This window comes from Ranitomeya imitator, chromosome 1 (genome assembly GCF_032444005.1).
Source record: "Ranitomeya imitator isolate aRanImi1 chromosome 1, aRanImi1.pri, whole genome shotgun sequence".
In the NCBI taxonomy this organism is placed as follows: domain Eukaryota; kingdom Metazoa; phylum Chordata; class Amphibia; order Anura; family Dendrobatidae; genus Ranitomeya; species Ranitomeya imitator.
The window spans coordinates 552,457,920-552,484,834 of NC_091282.1; the positions used below are offsets into that span (position 1 = coordinate 552,457,920).

The 26,915-nt window shown below is 44.3% G+C and overlaps 1 protein-coding gene across 1 annotated transcript in view; it reads left to right on the top strand.

The window, feature by feature from the left end:
- The window catches only part of SUGP2 (SURP and G-patch domain containing 2), a 60,947-nt gene that overhangs the window by 14,070 nt on the left and 19,962 nt on the right, over positions 1–26,915 (top strand). The window contains exons 2-4 of the mRNA XM_069767714.1: positions 12,227–12,351; positions 13,322–14,584; positions 15,144–15,240. Coding sequence (XP_069623815.1) covers positions 12,237–12,351; positions 13,322–14,584; positions 15,144–15,240 — 1,475 coding nt within the window. The 5' untranslated portion in view covers positions 12,227–12,236. The remainder of the gene's footprint in view (positions 1–12,226; positions 12,352–13,321; positions 14,585–15,143; positions 15,241–26,915) is intronic.

Sequence of the window (26,915 nt, forward strand, 5' to 3'; positions counted from 1 at the left end):
CCTAGGATCCAGCGAAGCTCCGGCGATACGCGCGCGGCTGCCGCCATCTTCCGTTCCCAGGATGCATTGCAAAATTACCCAGATGACTTAGCAGTCTCGCGAGACCGCTAAGTCTTCTCGGTAATTTCGCAATGCATCTCTGGGAGCGGAAGCTGGCAGCAGGCGCGAGCGCATCGTCGGACGACAGAGGGTGAGAATAGCAGTTTTTTTTTGTTTTTTTATTTTTTACATTAGATCTTTTTACTATTGATGCTGCCTATGCGGCATCAATAGTAAAAAGTTGGGGACACACAGGGTTAATAGCGGTAACGGAGTGCGTTACCGCCGTTATTAACCCTGTGTGAGCGGTGACTGGAGGGGAGTATGGAGCGGGCATCGGGCACTGACTGCGGGGAGTAAGGAGCGGCCATTTTTCCGCCGGACTGTGCCCGTCGCTGATTGGTCGTTGCTGTTTTGCCGCGACCAATCAGCGACTTGGATTTCCATGATAGACAAAGCCGCGACCAATGAATATCTGTGACAAAGACAGACAGAAGTGACCCTTATACAATTATATAGTAGATTTTGTGTGACATATCTGTTATTTAAGGGCATAACAATTCAAAGTTGGGAAATTTGTTATTTTTTTTCACAAATAAACGCAGGTAATATCAAAGAAATGTTACCACTATCATGAAGTACAAAATGTCACGAGAAAACCATGTCAGAATCACCGGGATCCGTTGAAGCGTTCCAGAGTTATAACCTCATAAAGAGACAGTGGTCAGAATTGTAAAAATTGGCCCGGTCAATAATGTGCAAACCACCCTCGGGGCTTAAGGGGTTATGCAGTAGTAATCAGGCGCAGCCTTGTGTGGAAATGACTCAGCTATTCTGCCATCTCTATACATCTGCACCATGACACATTACATCAGGGAGAACAAAGGGGTTTTCTGCATTTTACAAAACTTGGTAAGTGTAGTAGACCATATTGTAAAATATCCATTACTTCCCTGTTGAGGCAACATGCCCACAAGGAGTTATCTGTGCATCAAAGACGCAGCGCCTTACAGTTCCAGCAAGGTGGATGGGATATATAGAGGTCTCACGCCCTCTGTGTTTATGTGCTCGGTGTAATCTCACCTGTGGTTAGTGTTTCAGATCCGCAGCATGTCAGTTTCTCTTGTGGCACGCTGAGTTTTCTCTGTTGAATTTCCCCATAGACTTGTATTGGGTGCGGAAAATCCGCAGGTTAAGAACGCACTTAAGTCTTTAGTGCTTTTCTGCAGCAGAAATGCATGTAATCCACACCCAAGTATGTCAATGAAGTTTGTTTATTCTGCGTTGCAAAAATCAAAATGGAAAACAATCAAAAAATATGTGCCTGAAAATGTTACCAATAAAAATGTCGACTCATCCTGCAAAAAACAAGCCCTCACATGACTGGGCCAAAATATGGAAAAATGATGGCTCTCAAAGTACCGTATATACTCGAGTATAAGCCGAGATTTTCAGCCCAAATTTTTGGGATGAAAGTGTCCCTCTCGGCTTATACTCGAGTCATGATCGGCGGTGGGGTCGGTGGGTGAGGGGGAGAGAGGACTGTCATATACTCACCTAGTCCTGGCGCTGTCCCATGGTCTTCGGGTGCCGCAGCTCTTCCCCTGTTCAGCGGTCACATGGGACCGCTCATTAAAGTAATGAATATGGACTCCACTCCAATAGGGGTGGAGCCGCATATTCATTTCTGTAATGAGCGGTCCCACGTGACCGCTTACTACAGGGAAGAAACTGCGGGCGCCGGAGACCATCTGTCCAGGAGATGGAGAAGCTGCCAGGGACGCCGAGAGCAGGTAATTATTACATATTTACCTGTCCGTGTTCCACCCGCCGGGCGCCGTTCCGTCTTCCCGTCCTCTGGCTCTGACTGTTCAGGTCAGAGGGCGCGATGACGTACTAGTGTGCGCGCCGCCGTCTGCCTGAACAGTCAGTGTGGAGAGACGCCGAGACGGGACGCTGAGGAGCTGCAAGCAAGAGAGGCGAGTATGTCTTTTTTTTTTTTTTTTATTGCAGCAGCAGCATTCTATGTTGCACAGCTTTCTATGGATCATTAATGGGGCAATAATCAACGGTGCAGAGCATTCTATATGGCACAGCTTTCTATGGATCATTAATGGGGCCATAATGAACGGTGCAGAGCATTATATATGGCACAGCTTTATATGGAGCATCTATGGGGCAATAATGAACGGTATGGAGCATCTATTTTTATTTTTGAAATTCACCGGTAGCTGCTGCATTTCCCATCCTAGGCTTATACTCGAGTCAATAAGTTTTCCCAGTTTTTTTGTGGCAAAATTAGGGGGGTAGGCTTATACTCGGGTTGGCTTATACTCGGGTATATACGGTATGTCACTTTTTGCAAAAAAAAAAATCTTTTAGTGTGTGACAGCAGCCAAACCTGAAAAAACAATATAAGGGTATGTTCACACTGAGCATTTTTGCTGCATTTTTCAATGCTAATTTTCAGCTGCTTTTTACAGTACCATCAAAGCTTATGAGATTTCAGAAATCTCATGCACTCACCTTGGTTTTTTTGTCATCAGGTTTTTGTGCTTTGCAGCGTTTTTTGACATAGAGCATGTCACTTCTTTCAGCGTTTTTGCAGCGTTTTACACCCATTGACTTGAATGGATTGTAAAAAAAAAGCTGCTAATACACAGGTTGACTTTTTTTTTGCAGCATATTTGATGCAGAAAAGTCAAGGACAGCCGGATGTGACCTCACACTTGGCTCCACTACATCTTGATGGCAGGCTGCATGATGTGTCCATACAGCCTGTTATCCAACAGAGCGACCTGAACCCCATTCACTTGAATGTGGGGCCTGACAACACGGTGTTTGACACGCTGTCATATGCATGACAGCGCAGCAAACACTGCTTCTGTTTGAACTGGAAATCATCCCCGCCGGTCAGAGAGCCGTTGTTCCCACGCTGTCGGAATTGATGTCACCTTTCAGTTGATGTGAATACTACCGCAGGTTTTTTTTTCTCTGGGGGGCACTTGGCTTTATTAGCAAGCACAAAAAGACTTAAGTTATCCCCCTAAACGCATGAAAAAAATAAAAACGCACTAAAACCGCAACAAAAATGCACTAAAACATGCGTTTTTGCCGCAGCTTCTTTCCCGCCAAGAAATCAAGTTTTGCTGCAGAAAAAGGTGCAAAAACGCCCTGTGTGAACATACCCTAAATCTTGTATTGCTGTATTTGCACCGGTTTCTGTGTAAATCTCTGAAAAACGTGATTCAGATGCAACCCCCGGTGGAAGATTCCCTGGCACTGTGGAAGCTGTCTGGCCTATGATCCAGCGGTGTCAGTCTTTTTAGGCGTGCATAAAAACGCGGTCCGCCACTGTTTTGTGCACTTTGAAAAAAAAGAATGTCTTTGGACGGAGGCCAAACAGTCCAGAGTAACTCTGGTGCCTCATTATAGTAAATGGATCCCTCGGGGGTTTCATCTGAATCACGTCACTCAGAGATTTAGATGGAAACCCAAGGTAAGTGTTCAACGTAGAACGCCGGATAAATGTGATGCCAAACGTTATATAAAATGTTCCCCATAAAAGCCTCAACTCGATCTACAAAAAAAGTCCCCACTCCGGTCTGTCATCTGTCAATGGAAAAATAGGGGGCTTCCATGTTACTGGTAGCACAAAGGCTTTGGAAAAGTGAAATGGTTTCTCACAACCCCCGCCCACCCAAAAAGAAACTCCGCAAGTTCTCCACTCCCAAATCCAAATGCCCCCCCTTCCCTCTGAGCCCCAATGTGCCTAAAACACATCTAGTGACCACATGTTTGGCATTTCTGTAGTGGTGAGCCTGCCTAAATTATGGGTGCATGTCTGCAGAAACATGAGCTGGGCATAACGTATGAGCACTACAATGGCAGTTTGCAATCCTCACTCTGTAACATTCATTGCAGAGTGTTTTTGGAAAACACCCATGGAGTCAAAATTGTCATTACACCTATAGATAAATTTCCAAATGGGTGTGATTTCCAAAATGAGGTCACCAGAGGGGGGATTCTGCTCTTCTAGCTCTTTTTATTATTATTTATTTATATAGCACCATTGATTCCATGGTGCTGTCTATGAAGAGGGGTTACATACAAATTACAGATATCACTTACAGTAAGCAAACTAACAATTACAGAGGGGTGAGGACCCTGCCCTTGCGGGCTTAAGATACCGTCACACTAAGCAACGCTGCAGCGATACCGACAACGATCCGTATCGCTGCAGCGTCGCTGTTTGGTCGCTGGAGAGCTGTCACACAGGAGGAGTGCAGAGAAGCACAGCGCCGGGGACAGACAGCGGTAGGTAAGTATGTAGTGGTTGTTTTTTTTACTTTAACGATGGTAACCAGGGTAAACATCGGGTTACTAAGCGCGGCCCTGCGCTTAGTAACCCGATGTTTACCCTGGTTACCAGCGAAGACATCGCTGAATCGGTGTCACACACGCCGATTCAGCGATGTCAGCGGGAGATCCAGCGACGAAACAAAGTTCTGGACTTTCTTCCCCGACCAGCGACATCACAGCAGGGGCCTGATAGCTGCTGCCTGTCACACTGGACGATATCGCTAGCCAGGACGCTGCAACGTCACGGATCGCTAGCGATATCGTCTAGTGTGACGGTACCTTTACATTCTACAGGATGGTGGGGAAGGAGACAATAGGTTGAGGGTTGCAGGAGCTCCGGTATTGGTGAGGCGATAGCTTCAGTCGTGGTGAGGAGGCAACGGGGTCAGTGCAGAGGCTGTAGACTTTCCTGAAGAGGTGGGTTTTCAGGTTCCGTCTGAAGGATCCGAATGTGGTTGATAGTCGAACGTGTTGGGGAAAGAATTCCAGAGGATGGGGGATATTCGGGAGAAGTCTTGGAGGCGGTTGGGTGAGGAGAGAAAGAGGTCTTGGGAGGACCTGATTACGTGAGGGAAGATATCGGGAGATTAGTTCAGACATATATGGAGGAGAAAGGTTATGGATGGCTTTGTAGGTCAGTATTAGTAATTTGAACTGGATACGCTGAGGGAATGGGAGCCAGTGAAGAGATTTGCAGAGGGGGAAGTGGAGGAGGAGAGAGGTGAATTAGTTGGGCAGCAGAGTTAAGGATGGACTGGAGAGGTGCAAGGGTGTCAGCAGGGAGGCCACAGAAAAGGATGTTGCTGTATTCAAGGTGGGAGATGAGCATTTCAGTAGATTGATGGTTGAGGATTCTGGAGATATTTTTGAGCAGGAGGTGGAAAGAGCTTGGATGTGCATTTTGAAGGACAGGGCAGAGTCAAAGGTTACTCCGAGGCAGCGGACTTCCGGTACGGGGGAAAGCGTGATGTCGTAAATTGCAATAGATAGGTCAGGTAAGGAAGATCTATGAAATGGAGGAAAGATGATTTCAGATTTGTCCACATTGAGTTTGAGAAAGCGAGAGGAGAATGAGGATATGGCTGATACACTCCAGGATTCTGGACAGTAGAGAGGTGATGTCTGGGCCAGAAAGGTAGATCTGAGTGTCATCAGCACAAAGGTGGCACTGGAATCCATGGGACTTTGAGTTGTCTTAGGAGCTCTGTGTATGGAGTCCGCAAACTATCCTAGGAAAATCTGCACTCCAGGAGGCAAATGGCTCTTCGTTTTTCCCGAGTCTTGCCATATGGCCAAGTAATACTGTACAGCCATACAGAGGGCATTTCTACATTCAGCAGAAATTGGGGGACATATTTTATTAAGTTTTACTCATTTCTGAGTGTGAAAACAAAATTTTGGTGGTTAACCCCTTTCTGCCATTGGACGTACTATTCTGTCCATGTGGGGTGGGCCTAAATTCCCAAGGACGGAATAGTCAGCCTATGGCAGCTGACATCCGGCACTATGTGCCAGGAGCGGTCACGGACCGCCCCCGGCACACTAACCCCCGGCAAACACGATCACGGTGTGCCGGCGGTATAGGGAAGCATTGTGCAGGGAGGGGGCTCCCTGCGGGCTTCCCTGAGACCCCCGCAGCAACGCGATGTGATCGCGTTGCTGCGAGGGTCTCTTACCTTCCTCCCTGCAGCAAGGCCCGGATCCAAAATGGCCGCGGCATCAAGGTCCTGCAGGGAGGGAGGTGGCTTACCAAGTGCCTGCTCAGAGCAGGCGCTTGGTAAGCCTGCAGCACTGCAAGTCAGATCGTTGATCTGACAGTGCTGTGCAAACTATCTGTGATGTCCCCCCCGGGACAAAGTAAAAAAGTTTAAAAAAAATTTCCACATGTGTAAACAAAAAAAAAAAAATTATTCCCATAAATACATTTCTTTATCTAAATAAAAAAAAAACAAAAGTACACATTTTTAGTATCGCCGCGTCCGTAACGACCCAACCTATAAAACTGTCCCACTAGTTAACCCCTTCAGTAAACACCGTAAAAAAAAGGCATTAAACACCATAAAAAAAGAAAGCAAAAAACGCTTTATTACACCACCGAACAAAAAGTGGAATAACACGCGATCAAAAAGACGGATATAAATAACCATGGTACCGCTGAAAGCGTCATCTTGTCCCGCAAAAAACGAGCCGCCATACAGCATCATCAGCAAAAAAATAAAAGTTAGTCCTCAGATTAAAGCGATGCAAAAATAATTTTTTCTATAAAATAGTTTTTATCGTATAAAAGCGCCAAAACATAAAAAAATGATATAAATGAGGTATCGCTATAATAGTACTGACCCGAAGAATAAAACTGCTTTATCAATTTTACCAAACGCGAAACGGTATAAACGCCTCCCCCAAAAGAAATTCATGAATAGCTGGTTTTTGGTAATTGTGCCTCACAAAAATCGGAATAAAAAGCGATAAAAAAAAGTCACGTGCCCGAATATGTTACCAATAAAAACGTCAACTCGTCCCGCAAAAAACAAGACCTCACATGACTCTGTGGACTCAAATATGGAAAAATTACAGCTCTCAAAATGTGGTAACGCAAAAAATATTTTTTGCAATAAAAAGCGTCTTTCAGTGTGTGACGGCTGCCAATCATAAAAACCCGCTATAAAAGTAAATCAAACCCCGCTTCATCACCCCCTTAGTTAGGGAAAAATTTAAAAAATGTATTTCCATTTTCCCATTAGGGTTAGGGCTAGGGTTAATGCTACAGTTGGGGTTAATGCTACAGTTGGGGTTAATGCTACAGTTGGGGTTAATGCTACAGTTGGGGTTAATGCTACAGTTGGGGTTAATGCTACAGTTGGGGTTGAGAATAGGGTTAGGGGTGTGTTTGGATTAGGGTTTCAGTTATAATTGGGGGGTTTCCACTGTTTAGGCACATCAGGGGCTCTCCAAACGCGACATGGCGTCCGATCTCAATTCCAGCCAATTCTGTGTTGAAAAAGTAAAACAGTGCTCCTTCCCTTCCAAGCTCTCCTGTGTGCCCAAACAGGAGTTTACCCCAACATATGGGGTATCAGCGTACTCAGGACAAATAGGACAACAACTTTTGGGGTCCAATTTCTCCTGTTACCCTTGGGGAAAATACAAAACTCGGGGCTAAAAAATAATTTTTGTGGAAAAAAAAAAGAGATTTTTTATTTTCACGGCTCTGCGTTATAAACTGTAGTGAAACACTTGGGGGCTCAAAGTTCTCACAACACATCTAGATAAGTTCCTTGGGGGGTCTAGTTTCCAATATGGGGTCACTTGTGGGGGGTTTCTACTGTTTAGGTACATTAGGGGCTCTGCAAACGCAATGTGACGCCTGCAGACCATTCCATCTAAGTCTGCATTCCAAATGGCGCTCCTTCCCTTCCGAGCCCTCCCATGTGCCCAAACGGTGGTTCCCCCACCCCCCCCCCACATATGGGGTATCAGCGCACTCAGGACAAATTGGACAACAACTTTTGGGGTCCAATTTCTCCTGTTACCCTCGGAAAAATACAAAACTGGGGGCTAAAAAATATTTGTGGGAAAAAATGTTTGTTTTATTTTTACGGCTCTGCATTATAAACTTCTGTGAAGCCCTTGGTGGGTCAAAGTGCTCACCACACATCTAGATAAGTTCCTTAGGGGGTCTACTTTCCAAAATGGTGTCACTTGTGGGGGGGGTATCAATATTTAGGCACATCAGTGGCTCTCCAAACGCAACATGGCGTCCCATCTCAATTCCTGTCAATTTTGCATTGAAAAGTCAAACGGCGCTCCTTCCCTTCCGAGCTCTACCATGTGCCCAAACAGTGGTTTACCCCCACATATGGGGTATGGACGTACTCAGGATAAATTGTACAACAACGTTTGGGGTCCATTTTCTCCTGTTACCCTTGGTAAAATAAAACAAATTGGAGCTGAAGTAAATTTTGTGTGAAAAAAAGTTAAATGTTAATTTTTATTTAAACACTCCAAAAATTCCTGTGAAACACCTGAAGGGTTAATAAACTTCTTGAATGTGGTTTTGAGCATCTTGAGGGGTGCAGTTTTTAGAATGGTGTCACACTTGGTTATTTTCTATCATATAGACCCCTCAAAATGACTTCAAATGAGATGTGGTCCCTAAAATAAAATGGTGTTGGAAAAATGAGAAATTGCTGGTCAACTTTTAACCCTTATAACTCCCTAACAAAAAAATGTGGTTCCAAAATTGTGCTGATGTAAAGCAGACATGTGGGAAATGTTACTTAAGTATTTTGTGACATATCTCTGTGATTTAATTGCATAAACATTTCACCAAATTTCCGTTTTTTTCCACAAATAAACGCAGGTAATATCAAAGAAATGTTACCACTATCATGAAGTACAATATGTCACGAGAAAACAATGTCAGAATCAGCGGGATCCGTTGAAGCGTTCCAGAGTTATAACCTCATAAAGGGAAACTGGCCCGGTCCATAACGTGCAAACCACCCTTGGGGGTAAAGGGGTTAAAATTTATTTTTTCTCTTTACTTCGCAATGGTTTAAAATTTTGAGACCCACCTGTGGTGTTAATGTGATCATTGCACCCCTAGGTGAATTCTTTGAGAGGTGTAGTTTGTAAAATTGTCTTATGGGGGATTCTGCTTTTCTGACACCTCATGAGCTTTGCCAATGTGAAATGGCACCATCAAACTAGTCCAGCAAAATCTGCACTGTAATGTGGTTCTTTTGAGCTTTGCACTGTGCTCAAATGTAGTTTTCGACCATATGTAGTGTACTCTGGAAAAATTGCACAGCAAGTTTTGAGATTCATCATGTTCTGTTACCCTTGTGAAAATATAATATTTGGGGCTAAAATAGCATTGTGGGAGAAGTTCCCTGAGGGCACATGTAGCCAGCCTGAGTACATGTGGGGGTTGCCTGGTTGCTAGATAATCCCCACATGTAATCAAGCTGTCTAGTAGCTGCAAATCATCCAGCTGTGGCAAGGAAAACTAAATCTCCGAGCAGTCATAAATACTCAAAGACCACCCGAGCGTGCTCAGGAAAACCCGGGCAACGAGTATACTCGCTCATCACTATTTCTGACGCATACATCCGCATGTGTCTTCATTTCCTATCTTTAACTTTGTAGACGCAGGTACATGCGCTCGCCTGTGTTTGCTTAATCATGCGTTTTTTTCGCATTGTGCAGCGGGGTGCAGCCATTGCAACATGTTGCAATTTTGGAGGTGGCAAATTTCCGTCAAATATGCGCAGGCATGCGCATGCAGATGAGTGCGTTAAAAAGCGCATTATGTCTATGGGAACGCATGTGTTCGATGCGTCGTACTGCGCATGTCCAGGAACTGATGTAGATACGCCCATTGAGACGCCCTCCTGGAAATATCAAACGCGCATAAAAAGTGCAAACGCATGTAAAAACACATGCAAACGCTGCATTCTTTTGCCGTCATGCGTAAGCTGATGTGGATAAACGCTGCGTTGTGTTATCAGGCAGTTTTGTATGCATTTGTGGCTGCAGACGATACGCTGTGGACTCATCCGCAAATGTGAAACCAGCATTTCCCTGACTTACGACTCCGTCTTTACAGCACTGGTCACTACTGAGCATGTACATAAAGTGCAGCACAGATTTATCTTCACTAAAAGCCGAGATCCTTACATCAGGAACAGAACAGACATTTATAGGACATTTCATCACTTTCCCAAATTATTACATTTATAGCACATCCTGCATTGTACTACTGAACCCAATTTATTCTATATCTAATATATAATTGCCTAGAATACTACTTCCTGCAATTTGTGCCAACTTCCGTGGCTTTGTCCGGAGCTAATGTCCGGAGATAAGTGACGTCAACAGTGTCCAGTGTCTGATTGGTTGCCGCCTGCTGCGAGCGACCAATCAGAAACGTGCCGTACTGTGACACACTCCGCCCGCCATTTTGGTGTGATTTTTGAATTTTTACCTCACAGCAAGTTTCTACTGCGTGGAGGCGGGCCCAGTGACGTTGCTCTTCAAGCTCCTGCCGAATTTCGTCAAAAAAATGATAATACCATTTACCAAAACTATATATATTTAGTTGTGAAGTGGTTCAGTGACATTTTCACACCAATTTTGAACTTTTGTTTGGTGTTTTCTCCATATACTGCCTATTATTTTTGTTCTTTCTTACTATTATTTATTAATTGTATTATTCTTACATTTGAATAAATAAAGTATATATGGATTCTAGACTCCCGATTCTTTAGAATCGGGCTGCCATCTAGTTTTATATATTTTAGGACTATTTTATACCAACTTTACAGCCCTGCTGAGGGGTCTGGTTTCCAAAATGGGTTCACTTTTGGCAGATTCCCACACATCAGGGGTTCTCCAAATGGGACATGGCATCTGCTAATTATTCCAGCAAATTTTGCTTTAAAAAAAGTAAAATGGCACTCCTTTCGTGCTCTGTCATGCCCCCATACATGCTCAGGAGAAATTGCACGACAAATTTTGTGGTCCATTTTTTTCCTGTTACCCTTATGAAAATAAAAAAAAATTGGGTCTAAAGTACATTTTTTTTGTGAAAAATGTAAATGTTGTTTTGTGTTTTGTTTCCTTCCACACTCTAAAAATCCATATGAAGCACCTGAAGGATGGACTTATTGAAAGTGGTTTTGAGCACTTGAGGGGTGCAGTTTTTAGAATGGTGTCACACTTAGGTATTTTCTGTCATATAGACCCCTCAAAGTGACTTCAAATGTAATATGGTCCCTTTGAAAAAATAAATAAATAAATAAGCAAAAATAAATTGTAAATTTGGTTTTTAAAAAAAGAAAAAAGATAGAAATCACTAGTTGACTTTTAACCCTTATAACTTCCTAACAAAAAAAAGTTTCTAATTGTGGGGATGTAAAGTAGACATATGGGAAAGTTGTTTATTAACTATTTTGTGTGATATAGCGTGCGTTTTGTTGCATTTTTGTTTGCGTTGTGCGTTGCGTGTCCGACGCAACATCACACAACGCAAATGTGAACGTAGCCTAACTCTGATTTAAGGGCACAAAAATTAAGTTTGGAAATTGCTAAGTTTTCGCCAAAGTTCCACTTTTTCCGCAAATAAACACAAGTCATATAGAAGAAACTTTACCACTATCATGAAGTTCAATATGTCATGAGAAAAACAGTCTCAGAATCAACGGGATCCATAAGGCTGCGTGTCCACGTTCAGGATGGCCGGCGGTATCGTCGGAGCGGCAAACCCGCTCTGCGGTAAGCCCCGCCCCCTTTCTGGAACGCGATGATGCTGGATGTGTTCATAGCACACATCCGGGATCATTGCTCCCCACCATAGGGCCCTGTGCTATATCTTGCGGCGACACAGCGTCGCCGCAAGATATATGGACATGCTGCGATCTGAAAAGACGCGCAGCATGTCCGGAGTCACAGGGCCGCCGCGTGCGTGTTACCACGCATAGTGGAGACGGGATTTCATTAAATCCCCTCCACTATGCTGTAACATCTGGACGCTGCGTGTTTGACGCTGCGTCCCTATGCAGCGTCAAACACGCAGCGTTTACTGCAGGTGGACACATACCCTAAAGCGTTCCAGAGTTATAACCTCAAAGTGACAGTGGTCAGAATTGTAAAATTTGGCGGTCATGAAGGTGAAAACAGGCTTGGGGGTGAAGAGGTTTAAAACATGCAAATTAGCTAAGTATTGTGCTTTCTTTTCAGTAGCACTATTTTGCTGAACAATGCGTGAGTAGTATAAATATTTCAAGAGCAATAAACTTTTTTTTTTTTTTTTTTTGTCTTGCAGATTTAAAAACATGGCGGGCCAAAGGATGACCCGTGAAACTTTTGATGCAGTAGTACATGAGAGAATGAAAAGATACCGTGTAAGCATGGACCAAGCCATGACAGATACTCTTCGGGAGTTGGAGAGTGAGTAATTTTAACTGTAATGGTATTTGCTAAATATTTCCTTATTTGATATTGTGACGCTATTGTGTGATTATAGGTGAAAAATTGCTTGGATCAGCATTTCAAATTGACTGCATCTAAAAACTCTCATGGCTTACTAACCATGCGGTCATGAAGTGAAACGGTTTACTGTGGTGTGCAGTCATGAAAATGCTTTTGGCCGCAGACAGTTTAAAAACTTTCACTGCACTATTTTCGCATTTGTGGTAAAATCAATGGGGTCATTCAAAAGTAAAACTCATCCCATAAAAAACAAGCCCTCATACAGCCATATTGACTGAAAAATAAAATAAGTTATGGCTCTGGGAAGAAGGGGAGGAAAAAATGGGGTCTGAGCACTGTAGTCTAGTTGGACAGGTGGGACCCTTGCAGCTTCTACCTGTTCACTGCATTAGATTGACAGGTCTCAGCCTTTTTATGCATATAGGCAGAGAACTGTCACCCATAGCAGGTGAGGCGAAGCCACCAGGGACCTGTCTGTTCAACTTTTCTATAGTGCAGCTCAGTCCACAGCGGTTATTTAAAGTACGGTATGTTTCTCTGAAACACTGTAGCCAAACATACATTGCTGAGGTCATATAGCCGCTGTCTAATAAATGCTGCCCATTTTAAACAGATTCTTCTGTAAAGTTCAATGTTTTTGAGGAAAAGTCTTAGAATCACTTCAGTAATTAGAAGTGTTAAAAAGTTATACCCATACAGTGTCTACAGAGCTGCTATTTAGCCTGTTTAAGCAGAATGATACAGTGATGGGGACTGAACAATCACTAATATGACACTGTCCCTGTTTTCACAACGAGTACTCAATGTTTAGCTGCTTTCTTTATACCTAAGAATATATTTTTTTTTATTCTGATGTTCACACTTTACTCGCACATGTTGGCTGTGTTTTTTGGTACTATTATAAAGTCATGATCTTTGCTTTAATTAGGCCCATCTACAGCAAGAAGATCAATGAATGACATTGACGCTGGTTACAGAGACAATCAAAGATATTCCTTGCGTGATCTTCCTCACAGTTCTGTAGACAGAAACTGGGATATGGCGATGAGAAGAGAGAGTTTTTCAGACCTGCCTCATCATGATATGGATAGGGACCCTTCTGGTGGAAGAAACTTGAAATTTTTGGACAGATGTGTAGAACCAGTTGAAAAGGAGCGGTTATATCGAGAAGATCCAAATGTTTTATATCGAGAAGATCCAAATGTTGCAAATCGCCATATCCGTGAATTCGAAGACTTAAGATCATTTAATAGAGGAGAATTCTTGCCTAGAAGTTGGGAAGTTGACCACCCTCTTCATGGGTCTGAAATCCTTAGGGATGTTCATTCATCTCAGAGTGGGGATGTTTTCCAGACACAAGGCCCTGTGAAACTGATGTCCATAAAGTGCGGAAAGAAACAAGGCCCTGTAACACAGGAGGCCCAGAGGTTAAATACTAAAGGTAGTGATTTTCGCAAAAAAAATGAAGAATTTAACTTGCGCATTGTGAAATGGGCTAACTTTTCTTCTAAGGATGATGATTTGGAGACTGTGAAACACCACAAGCATCTGTTCAAAGTGAAGAGTGAAGCGTGTAAGATGATGGTAGATTGTTTTAAAGGCCAAATGATGACATACTACAGAGAGATGTGCTTTACTCATGTACGTGCTTTAAATCATGTTGCCTTGAAGAGTCCCAAAATTGACAATGAATTGTTGGATTTGTTGATGGCAACAAGAACTGTGTCGACCAAGAATGATTTTTTTGAAGTGATCAAACCATTTGACAAGGATATGATGAATATCCAGAACCGTTTGATAAAATGTGCAACACCTTTGCTGATTGCCTCTAATATATTTGAACTGAAGTATTCTTTACCTACAGACCCAAGATTACATAGAGCCTTGGAGAATATTGTAACAATGTGCCGGAAGTCTATCGTTCTCATAGGTCAGACATTTGCGTTGATTTCCACTGCCAGACAGAATAATGTCCTTGAAGTGCTTGGTGTCCATGATTCAAGTCTGTGTCCTGCAGATTATCCAAATTTCCAGAATTTTTTTCTTTTTGGAAGTGATTTCATTTTACAATTGAAAAATTGGCTAAATAAAAAAGCCAATAAATTAACCTTAAAATCCACAACTAAGCCAGCGGTTAACACTAACACTGTAAAGGTTGTAAAAACAGAAGAAGTAAAGACATCAAGTGCAGGTTAGTACTTCAATAATTCTGCAATAGTAAATATATATGGATTGTCTGAAATTGCCATCGACTTTCTAGCAGGCTTTTTCCCAACTCTAAAAAAAAAAAAAAAAAAAATCTTAATCTTGCATGCACATCTTTCACCATATTTATTATTTAATTTTTTTTTACAAGTTGAGACTTTATTTTTATAAAGGCACAATTCTCCATTCCTACAATCATGTATTTCTCTATATTCAGACCTGACCTTGTTTGAAGGTTTTTTTGTTTATATTGTTCCAAAGCAGTCATAAGAGGGGAAAAAAACAAGTTATAGGTTTTTTTTTTTTTTTTTTATTTGGCTCCTATGCAGATCTGGGTGCCTACATGGTTACAGACTATAAAGTCTAGTATAAAGTTTGATACTGCATGACTAGTTGAGCAATAAGTAGCAGTAGAAATTGCTTTATAATATTTGGAAAAATATCTGTGTTAACATGTGTCTGAGTGGTATGATGAAAGCTGTCTTATTTTCAACTTATGAGTTCTTAGAAGTGCCTAAACATTTTCTCCTTTATATTAAAAAAAGGGAAAGCTGCTGATCCGAAAGTTGTTGCTTCTATTGATAAACTTCTAGAAAATGCAAAGAAAGGAAACCAGGCTGATAAAGAAAAGTCTCCATTTTGGTAAGGACTTAGAATATCACATACAGATTTTTCCATACAAAGCAAAACTATATGAAGTCAGTGGGTTGATGCCATATCACTAGGACATGCTGCTTTTTTATTGGGATTGGCATAATTCAGTGCTGCAAAGAACTAGTGAACTGTTGGGCAGAGGAAGCAGCACGGCTTCATTTAAAGGGTTTTTGCTATCCTATCTGCAAATGGCATGATGTAGGGATGGATACCTTGATTCCAGCCAGGGTTTTAGAGTCAGTGTCTGTGTCTCTTTGGTGGAGTAGTTATAAAATGGACTGACTCCTAAAATATATAATACTGCATTGTACTACTGTACCCAATTTATGTGCTGTAACTGTTTTCATAATTTTGGAAAGTTATGAATTGTCCTATAAATGTCTGTTCTGTTCCTGATCTAAGGATATGGGCTTTTAGGTGACATGAATCTGTACTGCAGTTTATGTACATGCTCAGTAGTGAGGCAGTGCTGTGGCGTCGGATTGGGAGGTTTGGCTTACCGACTCCACAGCCCTGATTCCAGCAATAAAATCACTGTCTACCTGTTGCTTATATCTACCAGTTCTCTGAATTTTGTGCTAAATATATCCCCACCCACGCCACTGATTGGCATTGTTTTGCTTGTACACAGAAATCTGCCAAGCAGTGTTGGGGCAGGGTTATGCAGAGCTCAATAATATGGGGTACCAAATGAAGGAACGGCAAGTAGTTCTCTAATTATTGCTTGATACATCGCTGGAATCGGTTCATTATGCTGCTCTCAGATTTGGGAGCAAAAACCTGGTGACAAATTTTCTTTAAGGGATGGCAGCAATTCTGAGCCAAGCCTCTGTCTATAGTTATGGTTTAATAGTAATAATAACCCCTTATCGACCGCCAATACTCATAAAAATGTCTTAATACCGGATCTGCTATTCCCCGACCCCCTCCTCCAAGATCGGCTGGCTGACAACCGCAGAGAGTTTTTTTTTATTGGTCCCTGACTTTTGATTACTGTGACAGACCCACAGCATTCGTCCGGCCTCAAGGACACAATGGACAAGAGATCAGAGAATCTCCTCAAGAAGGCCTGGGAGTCGTCATCGGTCATTATGAAGACTAGTATAACTGCTATCTCAGTGGCCAGATCAATGAGTCTATGGGTCGAGGAATTAGAAGGCCAGATTAAGAATAAAACTCCTAGAGAGTAAATTCTGAAGTCGTTACTCTTATTGATACCCTTACTGATTCTTATGGCAGACTCCTCAGCAGAATCGGTCCGTTTCACTGCAAGAAACAATACACTATCCAATGCAGCAAGACGAGCTCTGTGGCTTAGGTCTTGGTTAGGAGATACCCGATCAAAGAACGAGCTTTGTTCAATACCTTTCTCCGACCTACATATATTCGGTCCAGTTCTGGACGAACTACTTGAAAAAGCATTGGATAAAAAGAAAGGCTTCCCTGAAGAGATTCCGAAGAATTGGCTGTCCTTTCGGAGGACTCACTCCCATCCCCGACAGGACTATAAAGGGAAAGGGAAAACTGGAAGGTGGAGTTATCCTAAAGGCGGTAAGGGTAGAAGTTCCTTCCAGGATCAAAGGCCAAGATCCAGCAGACAATGACTCCAGAAGGGTTGGTGGGAGACTCCAGCACTTCCTGGGAAACAGGCGAGAAAACACCCGAAATTCTTGGATTCTAAGCACAATGGAGCAGGGATACAGAATTCAGCCAGTTAACCCCCACCAAGACATTTTTTCTGACTCAAACCCAGTCCCCGGCAGTTCATCAAAGACTCCTGAATGATATACAAGACACCTTCTACAATTAAAGGCCATAGTCTCGGTTCCCCACTCTTAAAGGTTCAGGGGACATTATTCAAGCCTGTTTTCTATAAAGAAACCAGGTGGGGAATATCGGACAATAATAAATCTCTAACCACTAAACCAATGGGTGGCCTGGCCTACAAGCAATTCAAAATGGAGTCCCTCAAATCCGTTATACCGCTAATCCCGATGGGCTCGGTAATGAGCACATTAGGTTTAAGAAAGGGCCTACTACCATGTGCCTATCCATGCCTCCCTTCAGCAATACCTCAGGCTTGCTATAAAAGACAAAGATCGAATACAACACTTTCAGTTCAGGTGCCTAGTATTCGGTCTCTTATGCCCCTCAAATCGTCACCAAACTCATGGCAGAGGTTATGGCCTTCCTAAGAGAAAGAGAACTTCTAATAGTTCCTTACTAGGGCGACCTCCTGCTCATAGCGGACTCCCCACAACAGATGGAAGCATATTTGACGACAACAGTGTCAGTCCTCGAGAGACTAGGGTGGCTAATCGAAAAAAAAATCAGATTTCAGACCAGAAGCAAAGAAGCCGTTTCTCTGAGTTCTCCTGGATTCAACACAGGAACAATCATACCTCCCGCAGCACAAACAATAATCGGAAAGGCGATTCAGATGATACAGAGACAAAAATACATCTCCATAAGGAAAGCCATGAGGGTCCTGGGTCTGATGACTTCATGTATTCCCAGTGTCCAATGGAGCCAGTACCATTCGAGACATTTACAGCAAGAGGTCCTTTCACCATGGAACAGGAGAGAGACATCACTGGACAATAGGATGCGATTATCCAAAGAGGCAAAAAGGTCACTGTTATTGTGGACCACTATAACAAACCTCGAGAAAGGAAGACCCTGGAGACCATTTCCGTGTGTGAACATCACTATGGGCACAAGCCTGAGGCTGGGGGGCTCACATGGAGGAAAGTTACCTCCAAGGAGCTTGGCCCGCATCATTACGTAACAGGTCGTCAAACTACAGAGGGCTTAGAGCAATCTGGGAAGCACTAAAGAGATATCGGGAAGAGTTAAAGGACCTGGACGTCCGAATCTTCTCAGGCAACTCGACAACAGTAGCCTTCCTACTACATCAGGGAGGTCCAAGACACCGTCACTAACAGGACTTTTCAGACGCAATATTTTCCTGGGCAGAACTCACAGTAAAATCAATCACGACTGTTTAATTGAATCCTTCCCCAATCTCTTAATCACCGCAGTGGCCCAACCGAGGAGACTACTTTGCCACTCTGGATTCCACAGCCATAGTAGTGGAGTCAGTAGTCACTGCTAAAGTGTCAGAGGAGGAGCCAAGTACCGTGGTATCCCGACAATTCCTCATCCCAGCCCCAGAAAATAAAAGTTGATGGAACTAATTTTTTATCCCGTTTGACAGTACATTTCCCAGAAACGCTACCTTTCATTGCCGTTCATGGATCCCCATAAATGTCCCCAAAATAGTACAATTTTTTTAGGCATTACCCTGAACATAAGTTTAGTAAAAATTTAAAAAAAACTCTCCACTCCTACTGGGCAACAAAATCTGTCCACAGTACCCCTGTATTAGCAGCTTTCATGTCCCAAGCCCGTCATAAAGCTCTAATGAGATTCCCTCTTTCTATTGATACTCCAACCACCCACCCCCCCACAAAATGACAACTATGATCGCCTTAATAAATTGAGACCCCTAATTTCCCTCCTAAAGTTTTTTTTTTTTTCTAAATTCATACACCCCAGAGCAAAATGTTAAACGACTCCTTGATGAGTTTCAAGGGCCATCTGTCATTCCGCCAATTTATCCTCAAGCGAGCCAAATATGAGTGTCCAATTATATAAAATGTGTGAGCACAACAGAGTACACATCCACCATTTCTAATTAACAAGGTTGGGACCACCAAATGAATGCACCAAGCTGCCCCCAGACAATTGGTATCCCAGGTAAAATTGTCTGGGAGGTTACCATGTGTACACAGACCATCATACCAGTATCCCCCTATAGAAATCCCTCCACACTGAAAATACAGGGGCCTGTGGGACAGTCGGATAAAACAGTAGGTTTTCCATCCCGTTTGGTGTCCAGACATTGTGAGAAAGGGGTGTCACTTAATTGCATGAAGTGGAATGACAGTAAAGACATGTTTGTACAGTGGTGTCTGACCATGCTGAATGCAGACACCGCTGTAACTGTCAGACTGGGGTTCTACGAGGGACAAGCAAAAACCGATCTGAATAACTGACTACAATAGGGGATCGTTCACCTGTCAGACCCGCTGCTTCAACCGTATCTGATGAAGCGGAAGACCAGGGTCTGGTATAAAAAGCTACCTATAAAACAGCTTTTATCCTCTATAAAGTACCAATGAGCACTATCTTTACACAAAGGTCCTTTGCGGCAAGCAATGCATCCCTGGGAACAGGAGCCGCCTCATGCATCGCGGAGAGCCGGGAGAACTCCGGGGGCCGTCGGAAGGTAAGTATATCCATATTTTTTATTTTTATTCTTTTTTTTTTTTTTATATACACGAATATGGATCCCAGGGCCTGAAGGAGAGTCTCCTCTCCTCCAGACCCTGGGAACCATCCGGGACCACTCCCTGCACATGCCGTATAAGACGACATCCAGGGTATAAGATGACCCCCGAAAAGTTGGGGGTTGTCTTATACGCCGAAAAATACGGTACTTTATATTTTCTGTTTAGTGGACCCCTGTAGAGTAACTTTTATTGGACCAGTGATAAAAAGAATAATTTTTATCAGTAAAATTTTTACTCCATTTGACAAATTCCAGGACTTGATCGCTCACACAGAATGCTGTAGGTAAACCCCTAATGGCGGTGGCCGTAGCTTATATACTATAAAGTAGGTGACAAAATTCCCTCTAAGAACTTGCAGCTCTCTGGCTCCCCCTTAACCTGTTGGCCAATAAGGGTATTGTCAGATAAGAAAGTGAGTGCAGCTGCTCTAATTTGTTGAATGTTGCAGCACGTGATTTGACAGGATGTGTGTATATGTACAATCTGTTCCTGATAGGATGATAGGGATGAATATATATATTATACTAAAAAAAATATCTATCTATCTATCTATCTATCTATCTATCTATCTATATATATATATATATATATCTATATATCTATATATATATATATATATATATATATATATATATATCTATATATATATCTATCTTGATCCAGTCACAATCAAGTCCCTCAACACCACATAAATGGTGGAAACTATGCTGCCACCACTGACCTCTTATAGGTGGATTGGACACCCGTTTGGTAGCGTGAAGTTACGCGGATTACATGGCGGGTCGCTCATAGAACAAGAAGAACGAAGCTAGCAAATTTATTATTTTACTCCGGAAGAATTGGCAGGGTTTGCAAAAGATACAAATGATATTACAAAAGAGACAAATACAAGTATGTACAAACAGTTAAGAAATAAAACAGGATAAAAAGGCAAAACTTACTAAATCTCAGTCACAGGTATGACGTGTCGATAAAGCATCGTGTCCAGCTGTCTCTCCTGGCTCTGAATGAATGCCCAAAATGGAGTTTCCTATCTTATGCTTCGGCCATAAAACTAAGAACTCCCACGTTGCTGACCTCACATATGGGCTGTTTTCTGGGAGGTGCACACATGTTTCAAAGTTATCGATACTCCTTTCCTTCGTATCGTTGGCCTGGAATCTCACTTGACATTATTTTTTTCCCTTGCGATTTTTACCTGTTTTTAGAGTCCACACATGGTATGCCTGTGATTTGCTGGTGGGCAGAAATTAATTTCCCAGGTTTCTAATAGTCCCCCAAGTGCCCAGATCCTGGAAATCTAATTTTCATGTTTTTGGAATTAATGTGCATTATTGACAGAGACAGAGATTTTTGGAGGGAAAACGCATTCAGCTCTATAGGTGCTGGAAGGCAATAAAACTTGCATTCCAGCTGACCTTTTGCTTAAATGGAGGGGGTGGAAATTCACAGAGAGAGGGGGGCTGTGTAGGACTTGGTCCTACAGAAATCAATGGTGGGAGGAGTAATAGGCCAGCTCCGGTTATGACCCCTGAACAATGGAAAATAATTCATATTTTCCTGACATCCATATTTTGAATGTTTTACTCTTCACTCCAGTAGTTTATTCCCTCTACAATATACCCAATTGTGGTACAATTGTTTTGTTGGCAAGACCAAGTTTAAATCACCAAATGTGTTTTTAGGGGCAAGCTTCCCTTCCTGGAAGGATTTGATTGTTCGGTAGCTATGTCTCTTTTTAACCTTTTGCATAGGTCTATGAATTCAATACATTTTACCCTTTCGACCAAATGGTTCAGCATCTATTATAGGCACAATCATGTCCAGTGCTCACATTGGTGCCATATTGGATGTATTTCTGGACACTGAAACACAAGCACAATCAAATGTGAGTTGTGTTCCTCTAAATGTACAAAAAAGATTCATAAGTGATAGTGAAAGAAATGCACATTGTAATTTTTCAAACTGATTGCATCAACTGCATAAAAATAGGTGGTGTCAGACTACTCACTACCTCCCTAGATTAATGCACTAGTGTATAATTTACAAAAAAGACATGGGGGATTTCTGTTGTTCTAAAACACCACAGGCTCTGCAGATATGACAATCTATTCCAAATAGAGCCAAATTTGTGTTCCAAAGTGCAAATTGTACCCTTTCCCTTCCAAGTATTGCCGTTTGTCCAAACAGAACTTTTTGACTACATGTAGGGTATCGCCACTTTTGTAAGCAAGTGAGTAGCAAACTGTGGGGTCCACTTTTTGGTGTTACCACTGGCAAACGAGAGAAATTTGGGGCTAAATCAAGATTTCTCCTACGCCTCATTGGAGGACACGGGACCATGGGTGTTATGCTGCTGCCACTAGGAGGACACTCAGTAATACAGAAAGAATAGCTCTTCCCCTGCAGTATACACCCTCCTGCTGTCTCCAAGTGAACCAGTTCTTGCTTGGTGTCTGTTGGAGGCACTTGGGTCTGCTTTCAGACCCCACCGTTTTTATTTAAATTTTTTCCCTTTTATTTTATTTTATTTTTTCCCTTAACGGAGCGAATGGGGGCGACGGATCCTTTCTAGGTTCCGATCTCCCCTGAATCATCAACAGGCAAGTACGTGGAGTGTTCCTCCTGTATCCTTTCCTGCAACATTGGAGGCCAGCCCTGAGCTCACTTTACGGGCGACTGTTCCTTCACGTTCCGATCTCCCCCTCCATAGCAGGCAACCACATGGAGTAGCCCTCCATCTACCTCTCCTGGAGCCAGGTTCATAGCCGGACTTAATATGTGTGGCGTCCGTGCAGCCCCCCTCTGCATCACCACTGATATAGCGGATGACGCAAGGCGGCAGAAGCTCTCCACCGCCTCCCTGACTATGGCGACGGTGGATTGAGCACTGGCCCATCGCATCTACCGTGTGTACACTGCGGGGACCGAGGCGCTGGGGGGTCCTGGTCCCCTGGGTATGGGAGGGCCGCACCTTTAAAGCCCGGGTCCGTGGGTGCTCCGCAGTGCGGCAATTCATTCAGGGAGTGTGGCTTAAGAATGGCGCTAATAGCGGTCACGGCGCTGCAGGCCGCAACCGCAGGTTTAAAATTTATCCCCCGGCTTTTCCCCTTCATACAGGCCGGAGTTTTGACCACACCCACCGGCAGTTACCGCCGCCCACTCTTTCTGGCACTTCTCGTTCCCTGAGAAGCTCTCACTATCCTGATCTCGGCAGCCATCTTGGTACACCCACGGGGCTGATGCTGCAGCACTGCTCCAGCCTTTTGAATCGCAGCCTTCAGGACTAGCGATTCCTGTGCATAACTCCCGTGGCATCACACTGAGGACCTCCCCTGGGCACTCAAGACACAGGACCTGGGTAAGCTCCAGAAACATAGCTTAACCCTTCCCCTGTTAGTAAGCGCTCTCCTCAAGGCTATGCTATGCCTCAGTCAGAGCCTCACAAAAAGTCTGGGAAATCCCACACTATGTTCTTTGCGGCATGTACCGCTCGTAAGGTGTCATTACCCCGGGTTCACAATAATGCATTATGCACAGCTTGTGAACCGGTGACTGCTTAGGAACCACCTGTTACTGATACTGAACCCAGTGAGCCTAGTCCCCCTGAGTGGGCTACCTCCCTTACCCGGTCTATGGCATCCCTGGCAAAAGTGTTAGAATCGTTCCGAGACCCTTCCTCTAACCAGGGCACCTTTTACGGTTAACGCTTCCGATGATCAGAACCCCTCGTACTCTAGGGGTCGTACCTTGCCAAGGAGCTCTCGCTCTTCCAGGAACAGGACTCATGCCATATCCTCAGACCATCACTGGGATTCGGGTTCTGAGAGCTCCATTTCTCGCTCCCCTTCCATTGGGGCTAGTAGAGAAGTTTCAGAGGACGATTCTGATACGTCCCTAGATCAGAAATTTCATCACGATCAGGAGACTCTCGACTCTCTCATTGAGTCAGTGAATAAGGCTTTGAAGCTTGAGGAGGAACCTTTATCTAAAACGGATCATGCCGTGTCCTTTAAGAGGACCAAGCGAGCTCACAGTGTTCGACACTCATCCCGAATTTAGGGAAATCGTTGATTGTCACATGATCTGTCTAGATAAACGATTCACAGGGCAGAAGCCCATGGAGTCAAAATATTCCTTTGCCCAGGATTCAAGAAAAGATTGGTCGCATTCTCCCCCGATCGTTCCTGGCTACTAAATCTGTTTTATCCTCGGAGGGCGCCTCTATTAAAAAAAAAAAACAACCGATCGTCAGATCGACAATATAGCCCGTTCAGCCTTTGAAGCCTCAGCAGCCGCACTCTTCCCATCTTTTGCCGCTACGTGGGTGGCTATGGCTATGACCCACTGGGCTGAGGTCTTGTCTTCAGCGGTGCTTCAGATAGCCAGAGTGGGAGATTTTGTAATGACCGCGTCCCTGGATGCCGCTAACTGCGATTCTCAAGCAGCAGCAGCAAACGCCATCACCATCCGGAGGTCCTTATGGCTCAGGGACGGGCGTGCGGATTCTTTCGAACAAAAAAAAAAAGTCATTGACTTCTCTACCATATCAGAGCGGTCGCCTTTTTTGGCGAAAAGCTCGACCAATTGATTTCTAACGCCACTGGAGGGAAGAGTAAATTTCTTCCACAGGCTCGGTCCCGAGGCTCCAGAACGGGCAGATCTTCCACTCAATGACTCCCTGTGGTATTCGGGGGACACCCTCAAAGTAGGCGGCCGCCTGCTTTCCTTCAGTGCCGCGTGGCTCTCGGTCGTTTTCGACAAGTGGTTCCGCGACTTGGCGTTCTCCAGATGCAAGATAAACTTCTCATCTCGTCTTCCCAGGGCAAAAGCTTCAGAGTTCTTCCACGCTATATGCTCTCTAAATAAAGACGGAGTTATTATTCCGGTCCCTCAAAGCGAACGGTTTCAAGGTTTTTATTCAAACCTCTTCATGGTTCCAAAGAAGGACAGTACAGTACGGCCCATACTGGACCTAAAACTGCTGAACACGTTCGTCAAGGTGCGACGGTTCCGGATGGAATCGCTTCGTTCTGTCATCGCCTCCATGGGAAATGGCGAGTTCCTGACGTCTATAGACATCCAGGACACGTACCTCCACATTCCTATTTTACCTTCTCACTAAAGGTTTCTTAGCTTCCAATTCGCTGCTCTGCTCTTCGGCCTCGCCATCGCTCCCAGGGTACTCACAAAGGTCATGGCGGCTGCCGTGGCCATACTCCACTCCCAAAGAGTGGTGGTCCTACCGTATCAAGACGATATCCTCATCATTCTCGCCTGGGTTAGAAGATACACTTCAAAAAATCTTTCCCAGTACTGGCTCAGCAAATTTCCATTCTAGGAATGATACTGGACTTGTCCCAGGCGTTGGTGCTTCTTACCCCGGAAAATATCTCAGCCTTACAGCGGGAAGCTCGGAAGCCCTCTCAACCTTGCTCTCACTCTCTGCACTTCAGTATGAGAGTCCTCGGCAGGATGGTAGCAGCCTTGGAGGCGGTTCCATTTGCCCAAATACACCTCCATCCATTACAGCATCCCTCTTGGCTGTTTGGGACAGGAACCCGTTCTCCCTTGACCGTCGGTTCTTCTTTTCCCAGCGACTCACAGTTTCTCAGGTGGTGGACATTAAAGTCCTCCCTGAATCAAGTTTTTTTTTTTTTTTTTTTCTTCCAGTACATTGGCCAGTTGCGACAACAGATGGCAGTCTTCTAGGCTGGGGAGCGGTATTCTTACATCACACTGCTCAGGGCCGCCGGTCACTTCAGGAATCATGCCTTCCGATCAACATCTTAGAAATTCGGGCAATCAGGTTACCTCTTTTCAATTCCATCCCTTCCTGGCGGGTCGTCCCATCAGGATGCAGTCCGACAATGCCACTGCAGTGGCATACATCAACCAACAAGGGGGATCCCGCAGCAGGGCAGCCATGAACGAGTTAGGCTACATTCTCCGTTGGGCCGAGGAAAACCGCTCAATGATTTCTGCGGTTCACATCCGGGAATGGACTATTGGGAGGCAGATTTCCTCAGTCGTCAAGGCCTGGTCTCCGGGGAGTGGTCTCTCCATCCGGAGATTTTCCACCAGATCTGCTGTCCTTTGGGCTCCCCCGACGTGGATCTGATGGCCTCACGGCTAAATTCCAAGGTTCCCATATCTCGGTCCCACGATCCAGCAGCAATCGGGGCAGATGCACTCATACTCCCATGGCATCCTGTTTGGCTTCCTACATATTTCCCCCTCTCCCCTTGCTGCCGAGAGTCATCAAAAAGATCAGAGCGGAGAGAGTACCGGTAATCCTGATTGCGCCAAATTGGTGCGCCGGGCGTGGTACGCAGAACTAGTTCAACTAGTCGCCGATGTTGTCTGGCAATTACCGAATCGTGCAGACCTCCTTTAACAGGGCTCCATTTACCACCAGAATTCCGAGGCCCCGATGTTTGATGGCATGGCCGTTGAGTCCTGGGTTCCAACCCAGGCAGGTTTCTCCCCGGAAGTCATCTCTACCATGATCAGCGCTAGAAAGCCTACGTCTATGCGACTTAGGTCTCGCCTTTAGTTCTCTCAAGGGGCAGATTTCAGCCCTGTCCGTTCTGTTCCAACGCAGGATTGCTAATAGATTACAAGTGAAGACGTTCATTCAGGGAGTCTCCCATAAGGTGCCGCCCTATAAGATGCTGTTGGAACCATGAGACCTTAGTCTGGTCCTCGGAGTCTTGCAAGAAGCTCTTTTCGAACCTCTTCAGGAGGTTTCCCTGTCTTTCTAGGAAGGTTGCCTTCCTGGTTGCGGTAACGTCCATTAGACGAGTCTCAGAGCTGGCGGCTTTGTCTTGTCAAGTTTCTGTTCCTGAATTTTTATCATGATAGGGTGGTTTTGAGAACATCCCCGTCCTTTTTGCCAAAAGTTGTCTCATCCTTTCATCTCAATCAGGAGATTGTCTTACCGTCTCTGTCCGGCACCAGTGCATCGCATCGAGAAAGGCCCTCCACACACGGGATTTAGGGAGAGCTCTCAAGAGATACGTCTCGCGGACGGCGTCCTTCCGCAGGTCAGATGCCCTGTTTGTGCTCCAGGAAGGGCCAAGGAAGGGGTTTCCCAGTTCCAAGGCGACAATAGCAAAATGGATTCGTTCAGCTATTCTGGAGTCCTACTGAGTCAGAGGTCATTCTGTCCCAGCAGGGATTAAGGCTCGTTCCACTCGGTCAGTGGGTGCGTCTTGGGCCATCCGGCACCAAGCTTCAGCAGCAGAAGTTTGCAGAGCTGCGACCTGGTCCAGTCTGCATACGTATACAAAGCATTGCCATATTCAT